Raw genomic sequence first — 22,874 nt, 5'->3', positions numbered from 1 at the left:
TCTTCTTCAACCGTGGATGCAGAGATTAAGTAGAAAGCTGGATTTTTTTTTGCAGAACCGCTAAACCGCACCGGCCGGTTCAGCGGTTTGTTCCGGTTCGGCGCCGGTCCGAACGTTTTTTTCCCGGTTCGTTTGAAGTCCGTTTTTCAGGCTAAACCGAACCGCATGTAAGCCCGGTTCCCGGTCTGACCGGTCCGACCGGCCGGTCCGGTCCGGTTCTGACAACCTTGGCTAGGCCAATGGTTGAGATTTCAGGACTTTCATTCATTTAACATGGCCATGATTGCTAAAAATTGCTTTTTAGGCCCCCAATGTTGCTCTTAAACCCCCAAAAATCCCAAATACCCTCAATTCTGGACCCAGGATAGTTTGGGTTTTATATAACGAAATGTAAATAATTTCGTTTCTTATAATACGAAACGCTAACCTTTTCCTCGTTTCTTATGAAAACGCTAACCTCTTTACCTTTTCTTGCTTCATAAGTCCTTGAAAGACCACTCTTTCGGTTCGTAGGATACGAAACGCTTACGTTCCTATTATACATTACGAAAACGCCTCTTTTCGTTTCCTAGAATACAAAATCCCTCCTTATGAGTCGATTCGTTTTATTAAAACGTAAGTTTTGGGAAAACGGGCAATTTGCTCAATCATATACTCCACTCGACGGGTGTGGTTATGGTGCATAAGCCCAAACTTATGCACCATGCATAAACTTGCTTCCTACACCCACCATATTTGCTTCCTACACCAAAAGTCAACCAAAGGTCAGCCCAAGCCCAAAATTAGGCAATTCATTACTCGCGCGCCCTCCATATACTACCCCATTACTTGCGCTCCCCTTTTGCTTAGCGCACCCCCCAATTTTTTTTTTCTTTTTTCTCCTAGATTTCTTGTGAGCCCCCCAATTTTTTTTCCTCCCCTAGATTTCTAGCGCGCCCCCAATTTTTTTCCCTCCTCCAAACTTCTAGCGCACCCCCCCCAAATTTCTAGCGCCCCCCCGTTTCCAATTAAATAATAATTTTTGTTCCTTTGAAGTATATATTATAAAAATCCATTTTTAATTAATTTTCGTCATACACCCCCTCGAAGCCCAACATAATAACGAATGGTTCATGTATATATAAAGCATACTTGTCAAACATACAATTTAATTTTAAGTTTTATCAATCATAATCACAATATAAATAAAATTTCATACATTAATTACATATATATATATGGGGGCTGCTAACTTAGACCCAGTTGGGTCTAAATTAGCAAAGTGCACCTTTTCAGTTGGACCAAAATACCCATTCTTTTTAATTAATTAACCAAATTACCATCAATGGACGCGGATCCAGTGTCGCGCGCGTACCGCAGGACCATGGTTACAGGCCGTTGATTTCCATCAGACAGCCAAGATCTGATCTCATCAAGACTGTCTGATCAATCAGACATCCCAGATCATCCGAATCCATCAGATTCCAGCGCGTGCACCACACTGGATTACACCCTGGAGAGAAGAATCTACTTTTTAAAAGCAGGACACGTGTCGCTGTCTGATTAGCTGGGCGTGATTTTTTTCCATTTAATACTTTGAACTCAATTATTTCGTTGTAAATTAATTTTTTATTTTTTTTTATACCAAAATTCATAATTTTTTTTCCTCTACAAATAGAGACTTGGTTCGTTTGATTTGGACACAGAAAAAAAAACCCAATTTTTCACTACCTTAATCTTATTTTTCACTACCTTACATCAACTCACTGAAACCATTCTACCAGGAAAATGGTTTCAGATTACAACTCTCTGAAACCATTGTACCAGATAAATGGTTTCAGAAGCAAACACAATTAATAAATTACTCACTGAAACCATTCTACCAGTAAAATAGTTTCAGAGTACAACTATGTGCAACCATTCTACAAGCTAAATGGTTTCAGAAGCAAATAACTAATAATCAACTTACTGAAACCATTCTACCAGCAAAATGGTTTCAGATTACAACTCTCTGAAACCATTGTCACAGATAAATGGTTTCAGAAGCAAACACAATTAATAAATTACTCATTGAAACCATTCTACCAGTAAAATGGTTTCAGAATACAACTATGTGCAACCATTCTACCAGTAAAATGGTTTCAGAAGCAAACATTAGTTTTTAATTACCGTTTTATCTCATTTAATTAACTACAAAAAAATTTCAGGTCTCCAAAAATTTCATAAAATATACCAAAAGTTCCAGAATATTATCTACTATTTTCCTGGTATAATGGTTTCAGTGAGTTGGTTGAGTGGTGCGTGTTAAATTACAACACACAAGTAACGTATTTAGTAGACAAAAAATGAGATTAAGGTAGTGAAAAATTGCATTTTTTTTTCGGTGTCCAAATCAAACGAACCAAGTCTCTATTTGTAGAAAAAAAAATTATGAATTTTGGTATAAAAAAAAAAAAAATTTAATTTACAACGAAATAATTGAGTTCAAAGTATTAAATGAACAAAAATCACGTCCAGCCAACCATTGTGTGAAACGTGTCCTACTTTTAAAAAGCAAATTTTTCTCTCTCCAGGGTGTAATCCAGTGTGGCGCACGCGCTGGAATCTGATGGATCAGGATGATCTGGGCTGTCGGATTGATCAGACAGTCTTGATGAGATCAGATATTGGCTGTCTGATGGAAATCAACGGTCTGTAACCATGGTCCTTCGGTACGCGCGCGACACTGGATCCGCGTCTATTAATGGGTATTTTGGTCCAATTGAAAAGGTGCACCTTGCTAACTTAGACCTAACTAGGGTCTAAGTTAGAAAACCTATATATATATATATATATATATATATATATATATATATATATATATATATATATATATATATATATATATATATATCGATTTTTCTTTACAATAAAGAAATGATCGAATCCAATATCTCATGCATACTATCCAAAAAAATTTCAACTAAACTAACCTTAATTGCTTTATATGATTTTTTGCTTTATGTAGCATGGTTTTGTAAAATGGTTATGTGATGTTTTACTTAATAACAATGGTTTCAATGTATAACATCTTGGCACTAATGCCCATATGAAACCATTTAACTAAAATAATGGTTTCAGTGTATAACGCTATGAAACCATTTAACTAGAATAATGGTTTCAGTGTATAACAGTATGAAACCATTTAACTAGACAAATGGTTTCAGTGTATAACATCTTGAAACCAATTAAAAGGACTAATGGTTTCAATGTATAACATCTTGACACTAATGCTCATATAAAACCATTTAACTAAAATAATGGTTTCAGTGTATAACAGTATCAAACCATTTAACTAGACAAATGGTTTCAGTGTATAACATCTTGAAACCAATTAACAAGACTAATGGTTTCAGTGTATAACATCTTGACACTAATGCTCATATAAACCCATTTAACTATAATAATGGTTTCGGTGTATAACGCCATGAAACCATTTAACTAGACTAATGGTTTCAGTGTATAACGGTATGAAACCATTTTTGCTGTGGAATGGTTTCAAAGAGTTGTTCTCCAAAAATATATTTAACCCTTAATAAAAATTGTGAAATAAATTTAAATTTTTAAGACGATATAAAAACGAAGAGTGGGCGTGGACACGCGTCACTGTTCATCATCTTCCTCACCCATTTTCTGTAGAAATGGGTCACGACGACCCGGTTCGTCGACCCGGTTCGTTCTCCCTCAATAATCAACGAAACTCGACGTTCTTTATACCGTTTTGATCGTCGTTCGATTTTATGAATGTTTGCGGTATTAATTTTCGAAATCGGTGATCGAATCGCATTTAAAATGTGGCCGAAATTGAGCAAGCAAAAATATAAAGTTCTTTAATTATGATTATTACATGTGTAAAATCATCTGATGACTGTGAATGACTTATGCACCATAGATAAGAAAAGGCTTATGCATATTAACTATTGCCCACTCGACAATTCCATCAATTAGCTAGCATTCATCTTCTCGTTCTCTAATCTCAGTAACAAAAGGAATTTTTGGATCGTAAACTCTGAAAACTCCGAATCTTCATGTAAGATTTCTCTCTAATTTCTCACTGTCATGAATTTGGGGTTTTGATTCTCTAATTTCTCAATGTTCGTTGTCACAAACTGTTTAGGGTTTTGATTGAAATTAATTTGGGGATTTAGGGTTTTTGGGGAATGAATTCGTGATTCTGATTTGAGTATTTAGGGTATAGTATAGGTTTTTTTTATTTAATTTGGGTTGGTTGATACTCAATGATGTTGTTATTTTTTCTGAATTTTTTGTGATGCTGTTATGATGTTTATGATTGAATATTGTTGATTTTATCTTATTTGGTTTTCTTATGGAAGACAGGCTTACCACGATTTGCAAAAAACCAGATTACGCATTGTAGTGGTGCTCTGAGTTTTCTCTGATTAAAAACTATATGTATTTTTTCATGGAGATTATGTGCATTGTTCTTATAGGATTATTTTGTTGTTTTAAGAATGTCAGATAAAGTTAGGAGACAAAGGTTGGGAAAGCAAAGTTTAGCACACAGCTCAGCATGTAGAGAGCGTGCGGTATAAGCTGGTATCCCAAAACGCGGTAAGGGGAAACAAGCTCCTTCAACTTCAGAGGCTCAACATGAGCTTGAACACGAGCATGAACAAGTGGATGAAGCTCAACATGAGTCTGAACACGAGCCTCAACACATGGACGAAGTTGAAGAAGAGGCTGGCATGAAAATGACCAGGACTGTTATGTGATTGAGATAAGTTATATCATATCATTCATAAATTAAGGTTACAGACTTAGAATTTTAGAATTTTAGAATGCATTATGACAAGATATGTTAGTTTCTGCATAACTTCAGGAGGTGCAGATTGTCCCACAAGTGAAACTAGCTTATCAAATGAATTAAATGAATTTTACTTTTTGGAATTTTGATTTTTTCTGTGATGACCTGCATTAATATTAGTTGTATTGGAGGTTCTTGTGTTTTTTGCAGCATGCATCTTTCTATGATAGGTGCTGATATCTTGGTATTCTTGCTTAGTTTTTTAGCCTATTGTATTAGATAAAGGTAGTATTGGAGTTTAAATGTTGTTAGCTATCGATATCCATATACACTGAACAAGTGCTTGATTTGAATTTTGTAGTGTACCGACCGGTATCTCAGGTGCATTTCAACAAATTGCTATATATTTGTGTTCTGCCTTTCAAAGTATTCACTTATCATGCTTATATTTATCTTTATGCCTTTCAAAGTATTCACTTATTATGCATGTGAATATTGTTCGTGCCAGAACTAGCAAATGATATCTCCAATCCTGTTTGCAACATTGCAAGGTCTGACTTTTATTCTATATATAGTAACTTCTTTATTCAACATCTTTACATTCATGCTATGTTAGAACTATTATACATAAATCTTCACCTAAGTTAGAACTGTTATACATATATCAACTAATGTCGCGTTACCGTTCGACCCGTGCGATAGCACGGGTTATCGCACGGGTCTGTTACTAATTGGTATTATGGCTTTTAATTTTTTTTACATATTTTGCATGTTTTACGGGGGTTTTAAACCTCCTCCAAATTAGCGCCAGTTTGAATACAAGATACCAACAGTTGCTTAAAACCCCCAAATATGGCTTAGAACCCCCGCAAAATAGCTTGAAAACCCCACAATTAAGCACGTTTTTTGTAGTGTTTCACCATTTTGGTAGTTACGAACCAAATTAATGTTGTTTCGTATTGCAGGAACCAAAATGATTTTAAGGGCAAATTGGTCAAGATGGGGGGCCTGGATGTATTATAGGGGGGCCTAAAAAGCAATTTTCATGATTGCTAAACAAGCTTGGAATTTTGTGTCAATACTTTGGTGGCTAGAATATACTAAGGGTCCTATTGGCTTGCTTTTTTTGAGCTTATGCAAATAGCTTATGCAATATAAATTAAGTTTTATGTTATTTTATAAGTTCATATTAGTGAAAATTGTAATTTTTTTTTTTTTTTTTTGAAAACTTGGTATCCGGCCTTAGGACCGACTAATAGGGATGGCAAAAAAACCCAAACCCGAGACACCCACCCGAACCCAAACCCAAGTCAACGGGCGAAACCCGATTTGACTGGGTTTGGGTTTGGGTTTGGGTTCGGGTGACACCCGATAATATGGGTGTGGGTTTGGTATCAGTCAAACCCACACCCGAAACCCATACACCCACCCGAAATATTTTATAATTACCTAATTACCCCCATAGTCTCCCTCAATTTCCTTGGAAGACCTTAAATTTTAGTTGTAATTTAATTTCTTGAATGTCTATGTTGTAATTTCTTGAAAGTCTATGTTTGAATTTCCTTGAAAGACCTTAATTTTAGTTGTAATTTAATTCAAAGTCTAGGTTGAAATTTAATTTCTTAAATTTGCAAATTATTTTCAAATGTGCCGCGGGTTTGGGTTTGGGTGGAAAAAACCCGAACCCAATGGGTGTGGGCGTGGGTGTTGTTTTGTCACCCGAACAACCTTTGGGTTTGGGTGATGATTTTGGGTGTGGGTTTGGTAAGTGTCAAACCCGCACCCATGGGCGCCCGTTGTCATCCCTACCGACTAATTCAAGGGGACCAATCCCACCGCCCACTTGCGGGGCCCCATTTAAAGCCAGAGTTTTTTTTGCTCTGTATGGACTTAGCCCACCGAAATTGGCACCAGTGGGAATCGAACCTGAGACCTTGAGAGGAGCATACTCCAAGGGCCCAATCCAACACCACTCGACCAACCCCAAGTGGGTTTGAAAATTGTAATTTTATAAGCTGTTTTATCATAAACTACCTTGACAAAATTATAATAATATATAAAAATTGCATAAGATGTTTGCATAAGCACTAAATAAGAGGAAAAAAGTCAGGCCAAACGATACCTAAGACTGAAGATTTTGTGTCACGTGATGTTCTTGTTAATGGGTGTAGGTGGAAGATTGGAGATGGTAATAAAATTAAAATTATGTCTGAACCATAGTTATCGGCAAGGTGAAGCCATGGCCTTATTGGAGACAATTCACTAAACTTGTGGGTGGTACAATATTGTGTTTGAAAGCAACTCTAAACTTGTGGTAGATGCCTTACAAACTAATCACATGGGTGTATAGAATTGAGATATATTATTATGTTAATTAAGTCTTTGTTACATTGTAATTCAAACTTTGAAAGTTCACTAAGGACAAGCATACCATGTTTTTTTGTAATATTTTATCAATAAAGTCTACAATACTGTTTAATATGACAGTTAATATAATTTTAACCACCATGTTCTTTGTAATATTTTATCAATCAAGTCCATAATACTGTTTAGTATGACTGTTAATATAATTTTAATTACATTGACACATAATAAAAACTATGAAAAATAATAAAAACTACAAGATAAAAATATATATTTTGATTCATATATTGTTCTAAAGTGTGAAAATACTACATGTAAATACTACAAACAAAAGTTCAATAACATGTAAATACTACATTTCGTCAAAAAAATGTAAATACTACATGTTTTCTAATGTCTAAATTATTTATTAATTACTATAAAAAAAATTACAGTAGTACCTAATTTATCCGTCACAATCATTTTCCAATTTACAGGAGTACTATACATGAAATATATTACGTATAATAAATTTAAATATGATTGTTTCATATAAAAATATTGACCTACCAGACAGGACACAAAATTTTCCAAAAATCCAAGATCTGTTAAAATTGGCAAAGAAAACAAATCTGTTTAAAGCCATAAATATGACGAATCTGAAACGCATTTATCCAAAAAGTGGAGTGGACTCCCCATCCAGACAGGACACAAAATTTTCGGTAAAGTGAAAACAAAACGAGTTTTTTTTTACCAATTATAGAAAAATAAAAAGTGCTCCATAAAGATTATAGAATATGCTTTTCTGGGTAATTTTCAAATGCTTTGACTTCTAAATAGAAAAAGCTAACAACGTAGTATATTCTTTCATAAACATGAAAAATAGTGAAAAATAGTCAACAAAAAAAATGTACGCTTTTGATTTCATAGAGGTTAATGAAAAGATATCACATAAACCTCTTTGTAAAAGCAGCTTAAAAGCACAAACAAAAATGGTGCTTAAAAACTTATAGTTGATTTGTGCAAAAGATGGCCGTCATACCCAATATGTGTGTCGCATGCGGATGGAATTTTGCATCATTAGAAAGAAAAAATTATAACACATAGATAAATAACAAAGAAGCATACAAAGAATTTGAGTGGCAAAGAAAATAAGAGAGATTGAATGAAAAGTAATACTAGATCTAAAAATATTAAAAGACGAAGAATGTGTGTGTAAGTATGTGTGATGAGAAAGTATGTAATGTATGGTGGGGTTTATATAGAGAAAGACAGACAGAGGCGCTACAAATAAGGGTTTTTGTAAACTAGGGCTACGTAATGCTGCCTCGGCGGCGCCGCTTGCAACTTGTGAATGTCCACTAAGCTGTGTTTCGGGTCATCTTGTTTTTGCATTTATTTTATTATTTTATATATATATTACAGTATTTATTTAGGTTCTTTATAGTATAAACACAAACGAGCCATCGACTTTTATTCGATGTATAAGTTTGTCATTATATTGTGGTAGAAATTTATTTAAAATAAAATATTTGAAATTTTTGTATATAATAATATTGTTAAAATATAAGTGAAATTATTGTGCCTCCTTACCAACTGTGCTACGAAATAAAGTTGATATTTCGTGACGCGAGGCCTATATATACAATACACAATTTTATTTTGATGTTTTCTCTTCCAACCCTCCGTGATTCTTTTATACCCCTGAATTTTCAATGTTGCCCTTGCAAAAAACTTCGGTTTGTAGAAACCAAAATTTTTTTTTTTTGCCTTAAAAACAAATTTCGGTTTATAAAAACCGAAATCTACTTTGAAATTGCACTAGAAAAAATTCGGTTTCTGCGAACCGAAGTTTTTTGCAATGATAAAATTGAAATATTGGGGGTATAAAAGAATCACGAGGGGTGGGGAGAGAAAACATCTTTTATTTTGAGGTCTTATGGGCTTTAAAAGCAATTTGATTTTTTGTGAGGCCTAAAACTAAGGTTTGGGCTGCTTTATGTTTGGTCCGGCCCCGATTTTTATGGAAAAAACTAAGTAGTATAAGCTAATTTCTCATAATTTGGTATAAAAAAAAAAGCTAAGTTCTCATAAAAAAAAAAAACTTAGCTTAATGTGATTTATTCAATGCATAAATATCTTGTTGGCAAAAAGTAGTAAAGGACAAGTTGATTTTGAATAAAGAAAATAAATATCATACTAGTATTTGCTAAGAATTTTCCTTTTGGAAACAATTGATGGTGATTTCTTTGAATTGTTAAAAGAAAATGATTACTAATTCATTATTTTCTTACAATAATAGCAATGCTCTGGTTTAAATGTTAAACAAGCAATCAAGCGGTTTAAGTCGAATCCTAATTTTTCTAGTGAGAAATTTTTTTGTCAAATTTTACTTACTTTACGATCGAACTTTAAATAATCGAAGTTTTCTTCTTTTAAGAATTGGAGGGTTATCACAAAAAAAAAATCGAATCCCAAATAGTATAATTACTAGTTAGATTTTATTTACCTCTCAATCGAATTATGTAATACTATCAAGATTCAAGACTATCTTCCACTAAAACTTGCACTCGGTTGAAAATTTGCATCATAATTATGATGCATGTATTTAGATGCCGTGGCAAAACTAGCTATACACTACTGTTTGAAATGATTGCTGATGTAATGAATTGTTAACATTTTTCAAACTATTTTAAGGTGATTGATGATGTAATCAACTTTCAAACTTATTCAAACTTAGACTACCCACAATGGTAGTGTTGAATGTATATTCAACAGCAATATACAAGTTGAAACCATTGGAGCTCATTGTTGAATCCTAGGTGGATGAAAGAGGTGTTGAAAATTTTCAACTCAGTTGAAACTGACGCGGGGGGCCAGCTGGCGCGTTTTCATTTGCCATTCCAGGCGCGTGTGGCACACGCGCCGACAAAGGAGAGTGGCCGTCAGTGGACGCAGAGAGAGAAAGCTCCTTTGGATAAAGCAGGCCACGTGGCTGCTTGTGATTGGTCCGGTGGATTTTTATGATTTTTATCCTTTGAACTCAATTATTTCGTTGAAAATTAATTTTTAATTTTTATACCAAAATTCGTGATTTTTTTTTCTCTACAAATAGAGACTTGGTTCATTTCATTTGGACACAGAAAAAAAAACCAAATTTTACACTATCTTAATCTATTATTAACCTTCTAATTAGTCTTTCTTTTGAAGTTTTAATATTTTTTTTAGTGAAATGGATCCCAACAATTCTTCTAATTATCCCAACAATTCTCAAAATCCCAACAATTCTCAAAATCCCAACAATTATCAAAACTCCAACAATTATCAAAACCCCAATAATTATCAAAATCCCAACAATTATCAAAATTCAAATCAATTTTTCAATCAACATCCTCAAAAAAGCTCATCACGAATTGCAAGCAGATCTAGTGAAGCACATATGGACAAAATTTGGAATGTTTCAGGATTAAAGATGAGTTTCGTATTTGTGTGTTGTTTCGTATTTTAAGTTTGTTTGCATCGTATTAATTATGTAACTTGTGTATTGTATTGCATTTTAAGTTAATTTGTATCGTATTAATTACGTTATTTGTATGATGTATTGCATTTTAAATTAAGAAAATAAAAAAAAATATTTAAATAAATTTTGTTAAGTGTATTATTTTAATTTAATTTTAATCGATAATTATAATGTTATTTAATCATAAAAACAAAAATTAAAATTTAAATAAGAATATGAAATAGAAAGTGGTGGGGTAGAGAAAGTGGTGGGGTATGGTGTTGAATATAAAAACCATTGGAGAGGGTAAAAGTTGAATGTGTGTTGAATGATTAGGTGGAAGAAAGAGAAAATGATGTGGAGTGAAAAAGTGGGTGTTGAATATTTTTTGGTGTTGAAACCATTGTGGGTAGTCTTATAGGGTAATAATTGATGATGTAATGAGTGTTTCAAATTTTTGTCAAAAAAAAAACATTTTTCAAATTTATAGGGTATTTGATTTGATGATGTAATGAGTGTTTCTATAAAAGATGCACACGCAATAATTTTGGTAAAAAATAAGAAAAATATTAAGCAGTGTTGCGATACACTAGTTAAGAATATAAATATGTAAATTGTGTATTCAATATTTTAAAGATATAAAAAAAAACTATCATCTCTTATCATTAATTTTGTCATTTATTTCTTTTTATTAGTATGTTTAACTAGAATTCCAGAACACTTTGTTTAACATAATTTGTTTTTATGTATTTTGAGGAAAATTTACACCAAATAGATCCACTCATTTTTACATGTTATGTGGTCAACATTTCCCTCCCCACATATCCCTCCCTTGGGTGCAGAAGATGTATTGGCTATTTATAAAGGTTAATTAATTGTTAATTGCAGCAAGAATTAAGGAGAAAATGGGTGAGGGAAACACAAGTAGCAGGAGCAGTAAGTGGTCTTTGAAGGGTATGACAGCTCTAGTCACTGGTGGATCAAAAGGAATCGGGTTCTTATTTTCTACTCATCTCCCTTCTCTTATTCTTGTTGCATATTATGTGTGTCACCATTCTTCTGCTTAATTTCTCTTGTTTCAAATTAATTGATCTTTTAGCTAGCTACCAAAACTTTGTAGTTAATTGATCATAACTAATTAATCAAAACTTACTCATAGCTAATTTTATGGTCAATAGTAGAATTCACCCAAAACATAATGCTTGTTTGGAAAAATTTGTGCAAAACAAGTCAAACAACCAATAGTATCATTTGAAACAATTAAATATGAAGGTCTTCCAATAAAAATACGAACTATAAATTGACCAACTATAAATTGATTCAAGAGATAAGAGACGTACCCCCTTATGCAAGTTATCGGGAATTTCGTCCTTTTTTTTTTAAAGATCAAGGGCTAGGGGCCACTTTTTGTATCTATGATCTTTCTCACTTTTTGTCTGTGATATAAACTTTACTAGATATGATATTGTGGAGCAATTAGCAGAGCTAGGGGCAGTGGCGGATCCAAGACTTTGAGTCAGTGGATGCAAACTTTTTTGCTCTACACATTTTTTATTTTATTTCTCACAAAAAATGGCACATTTTAGTATATGAAAATATATTTGTCTATAAAAATTGTCACTGCTATTAGACTAATGTTGATTCACTTTTTCTTTTTTTGACAAAATGTTGATTCACTTTTATATATCATATTTTGTCATTAGTCCTTCTAAATAATTTATTCAAATAATGGTCTCTAAATGTTTTTCGTCAATAAATTTGATCCTCGTTGTTAAAATAAGTTGTACACAAGATTCTTTGGTGTTTTAAAAGGCAATGATTTTGGAATTTTAATTTTTTTTTAGAAAGATAGGTTAAAGGTTGAGAAAGAAAACTTAAAATTTTGTTACTTATAGATATACTACTCTGTCCCAAAATATAAGGGAAAATTGGTCAAAGAAAGTTAATGTATTTGGTTAAAAATTTGGACTAGATACATCAACTTTAGTTGACCAATTTTCCCTTATATTTTGGGACGGAGGGAGTATTTTATTTTATTTTAAGACATGTAAAGAAAACATTGTAATGTTATGTCATTTCATTTGTGATGGCAATATAAAACTCACTTTTAGGACATGTATGACAACTTTTTGTCCACAGTACAACTATAAAAAATACGAAAATACTTCTTTTATTTTCGAATATAAAAATATTATTGCCCTATATCTCTCCGGTACAGTTTTGTCCTGTCCTATGTTATCTTGTTCTGTCTTGTGTTATTCTATCTAGTTTTTGTTGTTTCACAAATCAAACGCACCCTTAAGTTTATTAGAAAATTGATGTATATGACTTATAATATAGACTAGACAGGTTAATTTTTGAATGACCTAAAAATTGATTTTTTGCTTATAACAATAACCGAATAAAATATTATATATGTAAAGAAAAGCAATGTAGTGGGGCATTTTGTAAGAGAACAAATGGTGGCTATTGGTCAATCTCAAATGACGTGAGAGACATGAGAGGTGCAAAGTAAAAATATGAGGGTGGTCAACATGTGAAAAATTATCCTTATACATGGAGTTTTTACAAATCCAGTGGGTGCAAGTGCACACCCTCATTATAGGGTGGATCCGCCCCTGGCTAGGGGCCACTATACACACTTGTGCTAGAAACGAAGCTCAACTCAATGAATGCTTACATCAATGGGCCACAAAAGGATACAAAGTTACTGGTTCAGTCTGTGATATGACATCTCGTGCACAAAGACAGGAGCTCATAACTAAAGTCTCTTCTGAATTCAATGGCAAACTCAATATCCTTGTGAGCAAAGCAATTAATACAACTTACATGAAATTGAATTTATTTTACTTACCTTTTTATAGGATTGCAATCTCTATATCACTAACACCTCAGATTTGAATTGTGTCACGACATTGACACATGTAATTACATTCAATAAATTCATTGTTTAAAATTGTTACCGATGTTGACGTATCAGTGTCATGCCTGGTGTTCGTGTTTATATGCTTCATAGATTGCAATTTATTTGTTACATGATTAGGCTTACATTTATTTATGTATGGAATTTAGGTGAACAACGTGGGAACAAACATACAAAAACAGACACTAGATTTTACAGAGGAAGATTTTTCATTTCTGATTAATACAAATCTTGAATCTGCATTTCACATAAGCCAGCTTGCACATCCACTCCTAAAAGCTTCAGATTCTGCAAGCATTGTTTTCATATCCTCCATTGGTGGTGTAGCATCACTAAATGTAGGAACTATATATAGTGCAGCAAAAGGTAATCATTTCATAGTTTTAATTTAGTAAGATTGACACACTAATTTATTTTCTTAGTGAACTAATTGACAATGTAAATGTTAATTAATGACAATGCAGGAGCAATAAATCAACTGACAAAAAATTTGGCATGTGAGTGGGCTAAAGACAACATAAGGACTAATTGTGTGGCACCTGGCCCAATTAGAACCCCTCTTGCTGAACCAGTAATTTTCTATAGTTATTCAAGTGTTATATTATATCTTTGTTAATTTGTTTATCTGAGCTGAGAGCATCATCATGACATTATTTCATTCCTGCAGTTCATACAAGATGAAAAGCTTCTTAATGGTTTCATTACAAGAACCCCTCTTGGACGTATCGGAGAACCAGAAGAGGTGTCTTCGTTGGTGGCATTCCTCTGCTTACCTGCAGCCTCTTTTATTACAGGACAGATCATTTGTATAGATGGGGGGGTTAACTGTCAACTGTCTACTCATGCAATAAGCTTGACTTTTGTTGGAAAAGCTTATAATCTGAAGCTATACAGACATAAATTTTTATGTTGGTCTTTATTATTACACTACACACTAGTCATGTTTTCATGTTGCTTCAATGAATTTTGTATAAAAGTATAAATAAATGTTCGATTGAGCTAATTAGTTAAACTCGCAACGAGTAAGTAATAGTAGTAGTATTTTATGTTATTGTTTTAAGAATAAACATTGTCTTCGATTTTTGTATATAGTTTGGATGGGTGAGATATTGAGTCTAATAAAATATGTGTGAATAAGGATCGATCATCTTGATTGATAGAGTGGAGGTCGCAAAGAAAATCTGAAATCTTGAACTTGAAGTATTAAAAACAGTTTTGGTAAACAGTTAGTTTGTGGCGAGTACAAGCTCCAACAAAGGCTCGCCATTTACTAGCCGAATTTGTAGGGGCTGTCTGTTGAAGCGTACACAGCTTCAAGTGCAACATGCACATCAAACCTTCCCTCTGTGTTCTGCAGCAGATGAATACAACTGACATGTCTTCTTTATAGTTGCGAGTTAAGTTGGACCTGTTGCCTGTTGGAATGACGTGGGACTGTCGGACATAGTGCAGCATCGCCTGCATATTTTTCATTCTTTGGAAGATATTCTAGTGGATATATGTAAAAAGGAGGACCGAAAACTGGCAGGTCGGGTTGCTGTACTGATGTGACCATGCATTATGGCTGAATCACAACAGCTAGTTGTGGAATAATATAAAGATGTCTGCACATCAAATAGGCAAGTTTTTCCTTGTGACCAAATCAAGCAGCAAATTATAGTTGGTATTTTTACACCTGAAAGATAAACCAATGATCTATTGCACTATGCCATTTAGCTTGCTGAGTTAAAAACTAAAATCGCAATCTAAGACAATTCAATCACATTAGGCCTTCTGATGGGCGACGACACTAAACTTGAGGATGACATCCATGAAGCCGAGGAGAAGCTTTTTGCTTTACTTAAGAAGGAGGGTAAATCAGGGCGACATCCAGCATTGTTCCTTCGAGATGTCAGAGACGCGCAAGAGTCTTAGCATGGTTTGTAAATATCCCTAATCAAATTTCTAATTTTTTTTATTAAAAAATATTCATGGGACAATTATTTGTCATTTATCCATAAAAAATTGGATAAATATTTGTTATTGATAATTTATTCATGGGGCTAGTTGGGTCTAAATTAGCAAAGTGCACCTTTTCAGTTGGACCACAATACCCATTCTTTTTAATTAATTAACCAAATTACCATCAATGGACGAGGATCCAGTGTCGCGGGCGTACCGCAGGACCATGGTTACAGGCCGTTGATTTCCATCAAACAGCCAAGATCTGATTTCATCAAGACTGTCTGATCAATCAGACAGCCCATATCATCCGAATCCATCAGATTCCAGCGCGTGCACCACACTGGATTACACCCTGGAGAGAGAAGAATCTACTTTTTAAAAGCAGGACACGTGTCGCTGTCTGATTTGCTGGGCGTGATTTTTTTCCATTTAATACTTTGAACTCAATTATTTCGTTGTAAATTAATTTTTTATTTTTTTTTTATACCAAAATTCATAATTTTTTTTCTCTACAAATAGAGACTTGGTTCGTTTGATTTGGACACAGAAAAAAAACTCAATTTTTCACTACCTTAATCTCATTTTTCACTACCTTACATCAACTCACTGAAACCATTCTACCAGGAAAATGGTTTCAGAGTACAAATCTCTGAAACCATTCTACCAGCTAAATGGTTTCAGAAGCAAACACAATTAATAAATTACTCACTGAAACCATTCTACCAGTAAAATAGTTTCAGAGTACAACTATGTGCAACCATTCTACAAGCTAAATGGTTTCAGAAGCAAATAACTAATAATCAACTTACTGAAACCATTCTACCAGCAAAATGGTTTCATATTACAACTCTCTGAAACCATTGTACCAGATAAATGGTTTCAGAAGCAAACACAATTAATAAATTACTCATTGAAACCATTCTACCAGTAAAATGGTTTCAGAATACAACTATGTGCAACCATTCTACCAGTAAAATGGTTTCAGAAGCAAACATTAGTTTTTAATTACCGTTTTATCTCATTTAATTAACTAAAAATAGTTTCAGGTCTCCAAAAATTTCATAAAATATACCAAAAGTTCCAGAATATTATCTACTATTTTCCTGGTATAATGGTTTCAGTGAGTTGATTGAGTGGTGCGTGTTAAATTACAACACACAAGTAACGTATTTAGTAGACAAAAAATGAGATTAAGGTAGTGAAAAATTGCATTTTTTTTCGGTGTCCAAATCAAACGAACCAAGTCTCTATTTGTAGAAAAAAAATTATGAATTTTGGTATAAAAAAAAAAAAAAAAATTAATTTACAACGAAATAATTAAGTTCAAAGTATTAAATGAACAAAAATCACGTCCAGCCAACCATTGTGTGACACGTGTCCTACTTTTAAAAAGCAAATTTTTCTCTCTCCAGGGTGTAATCCAGTGTGGCGCACGCGCTGGAATCTGATGGATCAGGATGATCTGGGCTGTCGGATTGATCAGACAGTCTTGATGAGATCAGATCTTGGCTGTCTGATGGAAATCAACGGTCTGTAACCATGGTCCTTCGGTACGCGCGCGACACTGGATCCGCGTCTATTAATGGGTATTTTGGTTAATTAATTAAGGCTTAACTACACATTTGGTCCCTTACGTTTATTTTAGGTTTCAATTTGGTCCCTTACGTTTAAAAAGTATCAATTTGGTCCCTTACGTTTATTTTAGGTTTCAAGTTGGTCCTTTCCGTCAATTTTGTCACATGTGGCAGTCAATTTGCACATGTGGACTGACACGTGGCACTTGGACACACTGACACGTGTACTGTTCAAACGGTGTTAGTGACAAAATTGACGGAAAGGACTAACTTGAAACTCAAAATAAACGTAAGGGACCAAATTGATACTTTTTAAACGTAAGGGACCAAATTGAAACCTAAAATAAACGTAAGGGACCAAATATGTAGTTAAGCCATTAATTAAAAAGAATGGGTATTTTGGTTCAATTGAAAAGGTGCACCTTGCTAACTTAGACCTAACTAGGGTCTAAGTTAGAAAACCCCTTTATTCATTTAATAAGTTTTACAAGAAATAACACAACACAATAGTTTTATTTATATTTAAGTTTATCTCGCTCATTCTTTATCTCTCTCTTAATTTTAATCTATTTTCATTAAAAAATAATAAACTAATTAAGAGAGTTTTGTAGTGAAAATTGGCAAAACACTTGGTAGTGGCTATGAGAAGGAAAGAAAAATAAGATTTTGAATTGAGACATCGATCACATAAGTGTTGGAACAACAATTGAATGGCATGCTGCACATATTTACAATTGAATCCATCGTTGAACAAAAGATGCTAAATTGCTAATAAGAGTTTAGTATTTGATGAAAGTGAAAATAGTTTATATGTGAGGTAGTAATTCAGCAACTATGAGAAGTATACTCATATTTAATCAAGTAAGCTTGTTACCTAATTAGTAGGAAACACTTCTTTCATAGTTCTAGCTATTTTCTTCAATTCCAAACTTGCTTAAATTTACACATAATGACTAACCTGAAATTACCATGTAATTGCATCACCAAATTGCAATTACATGTAGTATATTCTTATATAATAATAATAATAATAATAATAATAATAATAATAATAATAATAATAACAAGCAAATTAGACAATTGTTTTACATTCCTTTTTTTTTATTTTTTACATTCTTGAAAGTTGAAATATTAAATAATTTGATAATAAAGTACAAAGACTTATAACATCGATTAGTACTCACTAATTTTTAATATTATCATCTACACAGTTTCAGATCTAGCCGTTTGTTGTTCTTGTCTTATTTAATTAACCAAATCAATCTTCCATTAACAACATAACACTAACACAGTAACTCTAAACTAATCAAATTTCCATGGAGAGAAAAACACACATTGCAGTAGTTTCAGTTCCTATTGTAAGCCACCAAATAGCAATTTCAGGGTTCATCAAGAAACTCATTAATCTTCACCCTAACAAGTTTCATATAACCTTAATCATTCCAGTACTAGATTCACTTTCCAATGCTTCAAAATCCATCATTCTTTCTCTTTCATCTCTCAACATAGATACCATTGTTCTTCCTCCAATCAACTTGCCACCAGAAACTGTCCCTACACTCAAACTACCTCTTTCAGTGTCTCAATCTATGCCATCTATCATTGATGCATTGAACTCAATAACTTCAACGCCAAAAACAGCAAAAACATCAAAATTAGTTGCTATAGTAGCTGATTATTTTGCTTATGAAGTCTTCTCATTTGCCAAGAAACTCAACATTTTATCTTATACATTTTTTCCTTCATCAGCCACAGTGTTATCACTTTGTTTTCACTCAACAATTCTAAATGAAACAATTTCTTGTGAATTTAGAGACTTGCAAGAACCAATTCAGATCCCAGGTTGTGTACCTATTCAAGGAACTGATCTTCCATCTTCATTCCAAGATAGGACAAGTGAATCTTACAACCATTTTATTGTCCGTTCGAAAGGGATAAATCTTTGCAACGGTATAATAGTCAATAGCTTTGTAGAATTGGAACCAGAAGCTGTTAAAGTCCAGGTTGAAGGAAGCATCAATGGTTCTCACCCTCCTGTTTATATGGTTGGACCAATTATGCAACAAAATTGTGACAATACTCAAAATGGATCAGAATGTTTATCATGGTTAGATGAACAAAAAAAAAGTTCTGTTGTCTTTGTTTCATTTGGTAGTGGAGGAACAATTTCTCAAAACCAAATGAATGAGTTAGCATTAGGATTAGAATTGAGTTGCCAAAAGTTTCTTTGGGTTGTGAGAGAACCCAATGATATAGCTAGTGCTAATTATTTTGCTGTTTCTAATTCTAAACAAGACCCTTTGAGTTTTTTACCAAAAGGGTTCTTAGAAAGAACAAAAAGGCAAGGATTTTTGGTTTCAAATTGGGCACCACAAGTTGAAATTCTTAGTCACAAAGCTATAGGTGGATTTGTTACACATTGTGGTTGGTTTTCTACACTTGAGTGTGTTGCGAATGGTTTGCCAATAATAGCTTGGCCACTCTTTGCTGAGCAGAGAATGAATGCAGCCATTCTAGCTGAGGGGTTTAAAATTGCCATAAGGCCAAAGATTGATAATGTGAGTGGTGTTGTGGAAAAGGGTGAAATTGTCAATGTGTTGAAGAGGTTAATGGTAGAGGATGAAGGACTTGAGATTCGTGAAAGGATGAAAGTCCTACAAGATGCTGCTGCTGCTGCAATGAAAGTAGATGGATTTTCCATAACTACTTTGTCTCAGTTGGTCACAAAATGGACCAATCTGGCCGGTTGTAATGAAAGTTAACTTCATATCTTCTCTGCATATGCATGTGATCTGTTTTTCTTAGCTTGGTTTAGATTTAACTCTTCGATGAATAAACAAATCAAGTTTAGTATCCTGTGGTACATTTTAATATATAATTTTCTATCATTATTTTGAGTATTTTAGTTATTAGAAATTACAAACTATCACTTGGAGAAGGTGAGATATTTTTGCAAGGAACATTGACAAGTATCCTCTTATTGACATGGACTCGTTTGGAACAAAATTAACTTGGCAATATTAAGGTCATTGTAGAACTAGAAAGGGTAATTTGCAAAGAATGATGTTGTAAAAACCGGGTTGAATTTGTTGGTTTAATTGATTGAATTGAGAATGGATCAATTTGTTGATGGGTTATGTGGGTTATAAAGATCTTGGAAATTATAAATCTCACATAATAAAGACATTAAAGGAGATAAACATGCACAACAGTGCGAGGAAGATTTGCGGAAGCATTCACATGAGGTCCCCACTAGAGGCTCGCGTGATGATTTGGCGTCAAACTAATGACACCTGGTGCGAAATGATCCCCTCCCTTTAAAAAGTATTGAATTTCATTACCTTATAAAAAACTCCCTCCAATCTTAACAAATTTCATTTCACTTCACTATTGTATTTATTGAATACCTGTTGCAGAAGCTGGTGGAGAGCATTGTTTAGCTCAGTCATAGCAAAGGATATTGTGGTGGAAGCAGTTGGTTCTTGAATGAGAGTCTGCAAGTTGCAGGGTTAATTCCTCTGCTCAAATGATTTTTTGCTGAGTATCCCTGTGATTCTTTTTTCTCCCTAGCAATCTCTCGGCTATTAAAGACCACCTATACATGTAAGTATAACATACGTATCAATTAATTTGAACTTTCCATTTTATTAGATCAATAACTAAATAATAGTAATTAAACAAGAAAAGACTTTGATTCAAAACAAAAAAGATTTTCTAATTTAATTCAGCTTACTCATTACAAAAGGAGACTGTGGAGTTCGGTGGTGCATAAGCTTACTCAATCTTGTTCTCACTGTGCAAGAGTGTTACTTCGCTTTAATCAAATATGACGCAAAAGAGCATCCCTCTCCAACTCCAGTCCCAACAAATCTCATTTCAGAGCTTCAAAAGTTCCTAACAGTATCATAACAAGAAGCATAATTGATCCCACAAAAGTTAAATCTCTTAACAAATGCTTCATCATTAACTCTTGAATTAGATTTTAATAAGCAAAACCTATTAACAAATTAGACTAAATCACCAAGTCAACAATGTTTCTGCAATGTGCAGCAAAACATCACTGTAAAACATACCAAACCTACTAATACAGGAGCCCAAAACCTAACAGATCCGTGACACAAACCCTTCAAAATTTACTCTAAAGGCATGATTTATAATGTCTTGAATACCTGTTAGCTCAAGCTTAAAATCAAGTTCACTTTGTATTTACTGTCATCTTCCTATTTAGCATCACCAAACAAAGCAATTTAGCATATCAATTAATCAATTAATTTGAACTTTCCATTTCATTAGAACAATAATTAAACCAAAGATTCCAAGATGGAATTGGTGATCATACTTTTCTAAAAATTTAAATAAGTACACGACACAAAATACCTTCAACAATTTTCACACACAAAAAAGATCAACAAGATATAAGGTAATTGCACCATACAAGAAATTTTGAAATCAAATATCATTAATTCAACCATTTTCATACACAAACAGATCAACAAGATCTCATTAATTCATTACAACTAAGAAAAGTTTAAAACTAAAAATTAAAAACCCTAAATAGCGCCTAAACAGAAATAGTCACCCAATAAAACCCACAAAATCATCTCCAGTCTAAGAACTTGTGAATTTAGTAACAGCTTTGGTACCCTCAGAAACAGCATGCTTAGCCAATTCACCGGGAAGGACAAGTCTAACAGCAGTTTGAATTTCCCTAGAAGTGATTGTTGGCTTCTTGTTGTACCTTGCAAGTCTTGATGATTCTTGTGCGAGTTTCTCGAATATATCATTTATGAAACTGTTCATTATACCCATTGCTTTGCTTGAGATACCAATGTCAGGGTGAACTTGCTTCAGAACTTTGAAGATGTAGATCTTGTATGTTTCTACGCTCTTCTTGTTTCTCTTCTTCTTCTTCTCTCCTGCTGCCGCTGAACCACCGTCCTTTGGCAGCTTCTTTCCTGCCTTTGGCTTCTTCTCAGCCGGAGCCTTCTCTGCTACGGTGGACTTCTTCTCCTCTGCGGGTTTCTTCTCCGCTGGCTTCTTCTCTCCCTTTGGTGCCATTGAATCGAAGTTTTGGGAATTTGGAAAATGTTAGGGTTTGGAACTGTGGGAATTGAGAATTGAGAATTGAGATGGTTGTGAAGTGTTATTGGATTGAAGTCAATTATATATAAAAGCGTTTTTATGTTCTGATTGGCTGTTGAGAGTTCACGCGGATCGGTGACGTGGAATTTCCAGATTTGTTAAATATTTTTTCGGGAAAGAAACGGGTAGATTTCTCCGATTTTTCATGTGGATTGATGAGTTGGCGGTTGTCTTGCCCGTTGAGATACTCTCTTCAAGGACGGTTGGGATACGTTACTCAAAATTTGCTTTTCATTTTCGTTTCGCGCTCAAGGGGTGCCACACCACTTCATTATGCACTAGGATATTTTATTTTAGGGTAATGTTAACTTGTGCCCTAAGGGCACATGTTAAGCTACCTAAAAATAGAAATATAGCATTTAATGATATAAAGAATTTAATGTTTAAATAATTGAATACACCACAAGTACAATAAATTTTTTTCCATATTTATCTTCTTAACATGTGCCCTTAAGGGCACAAATTAACATTCTCCTTTATTTTATTTTATTATTTGGAAAACAAATTAATCTTGTATTATACAGTATATATTATATTTGAAATTTATATTAAAATGGAGGATTATATTTAAAACTTAAGTGAATAATTTTTTACACCATTTTTTACTAAAATTTGTGAGCATCGGTAAACTTTTTGAAAGAAGTGTTGATTGATGAAATTGGTGGC

General features: G+C 33.5%; 2 protein-coding genes, 1 long non-coding RNA gene and 1 pseudogene across 3 annotated transcripts; 3 read left to right on the top strand and 1 right to left on the bottom strand.

Moving 5' to 3' along the window:
* The first annotated feature begins 3,948 nt into the window (after positions 1-3,948).
* LOC123918539 lies at positions 3,949-5,949 on the top strand. Its single transcript, XR_006812838.1, has 3 exons — positions 3,949-4,048; positions 4,490-5,334; positions 5,749-5,949. It is a non-coding gene; the product is annotated as an uncharacterized LOC123918539 (long non-coding RNA).
* A 5,481-nt stretch (positions 5,950-11,430) lies between these two features.
* On the top strand, positions 11,431-14,547 carry LOC123918533 (annotated as a pseudogene).
* Positions 14,548-18,346: 3,799 nt separating this feature from the next.
* On the top strand, positions 18,347-20,371 carry LOC123918516 (hydroquinone glucosyltransferase-like). Its single transcript, XM_045970591.1, has one exon. The coding sequence runs from the start codon at positions 18,383-18,385 to the stop codon at positions 19,826-19,828; it is 1,446 nt and encodes a 481-aa protein (XP_045826547.1). The 5' UTR covers positions 18,347-18,382; the 3' UTR covers positions 19,829-20,371.
* Positions 20,372-21,507: 1,136 nt separating this feature from the next.
* Positions 21,508-22,203, bottom strand: LOC123918519 (probable histone H2B.1). Its single transcript, XM_045970597.1, has one exon. The coding sequence runs from the start codon at positions 22,122-22,124 to the stop codon at positions 21,675-21,677; it is 450 nt and encodes a 149-aa protein (XP_045826553.1). The 5' UTR covers positions 22,125-22,203; the 3' UTR covers positions 21,508-21,674.
* Between the last annotated feature and the right edge of the window lie 671 nt (positions 22,204-22,874).

This window comes from Trifolium pratense, linkage group LG3 (assembly GCF_020283565.1).
Source record: "Trifolium pratense cultivar HEN17-A07 linkage group LG3, ARS_RC_1.1, whole genome shotgun sequence".
Classification (NCBI taxonomy): domain Eukaryota; kingdom Viridiplantae; phylum Streptophyta; class Magnoliopsida; order Fabales; family Fabaceae; genus Trifolium; species Trifolium pratense.
The sequence above is the reverse complement of the archived record's forward strand: the minus strand, read 5'-3'. Positions and strand labels throughout refer to the sequence as shown.

What these genes read in the sequence shown, in the direction of transcription:
- LOC123918516 (XM_045970591.1), top strand. Translation starts at nt 18,383, where the DNA reads ATGGAGAGAAAAACACACATTGCAGTAGTTTCAGTTCCTATTGTAAGC.
- LOC123918519 (XM_045970597.1), bottom strand. Translation starts at nt 22,124, where the DNA reads ATGGCACCAAAGGGAGAGAAGAAGCCAGCGGAGAAGAAACCCGCAGAG.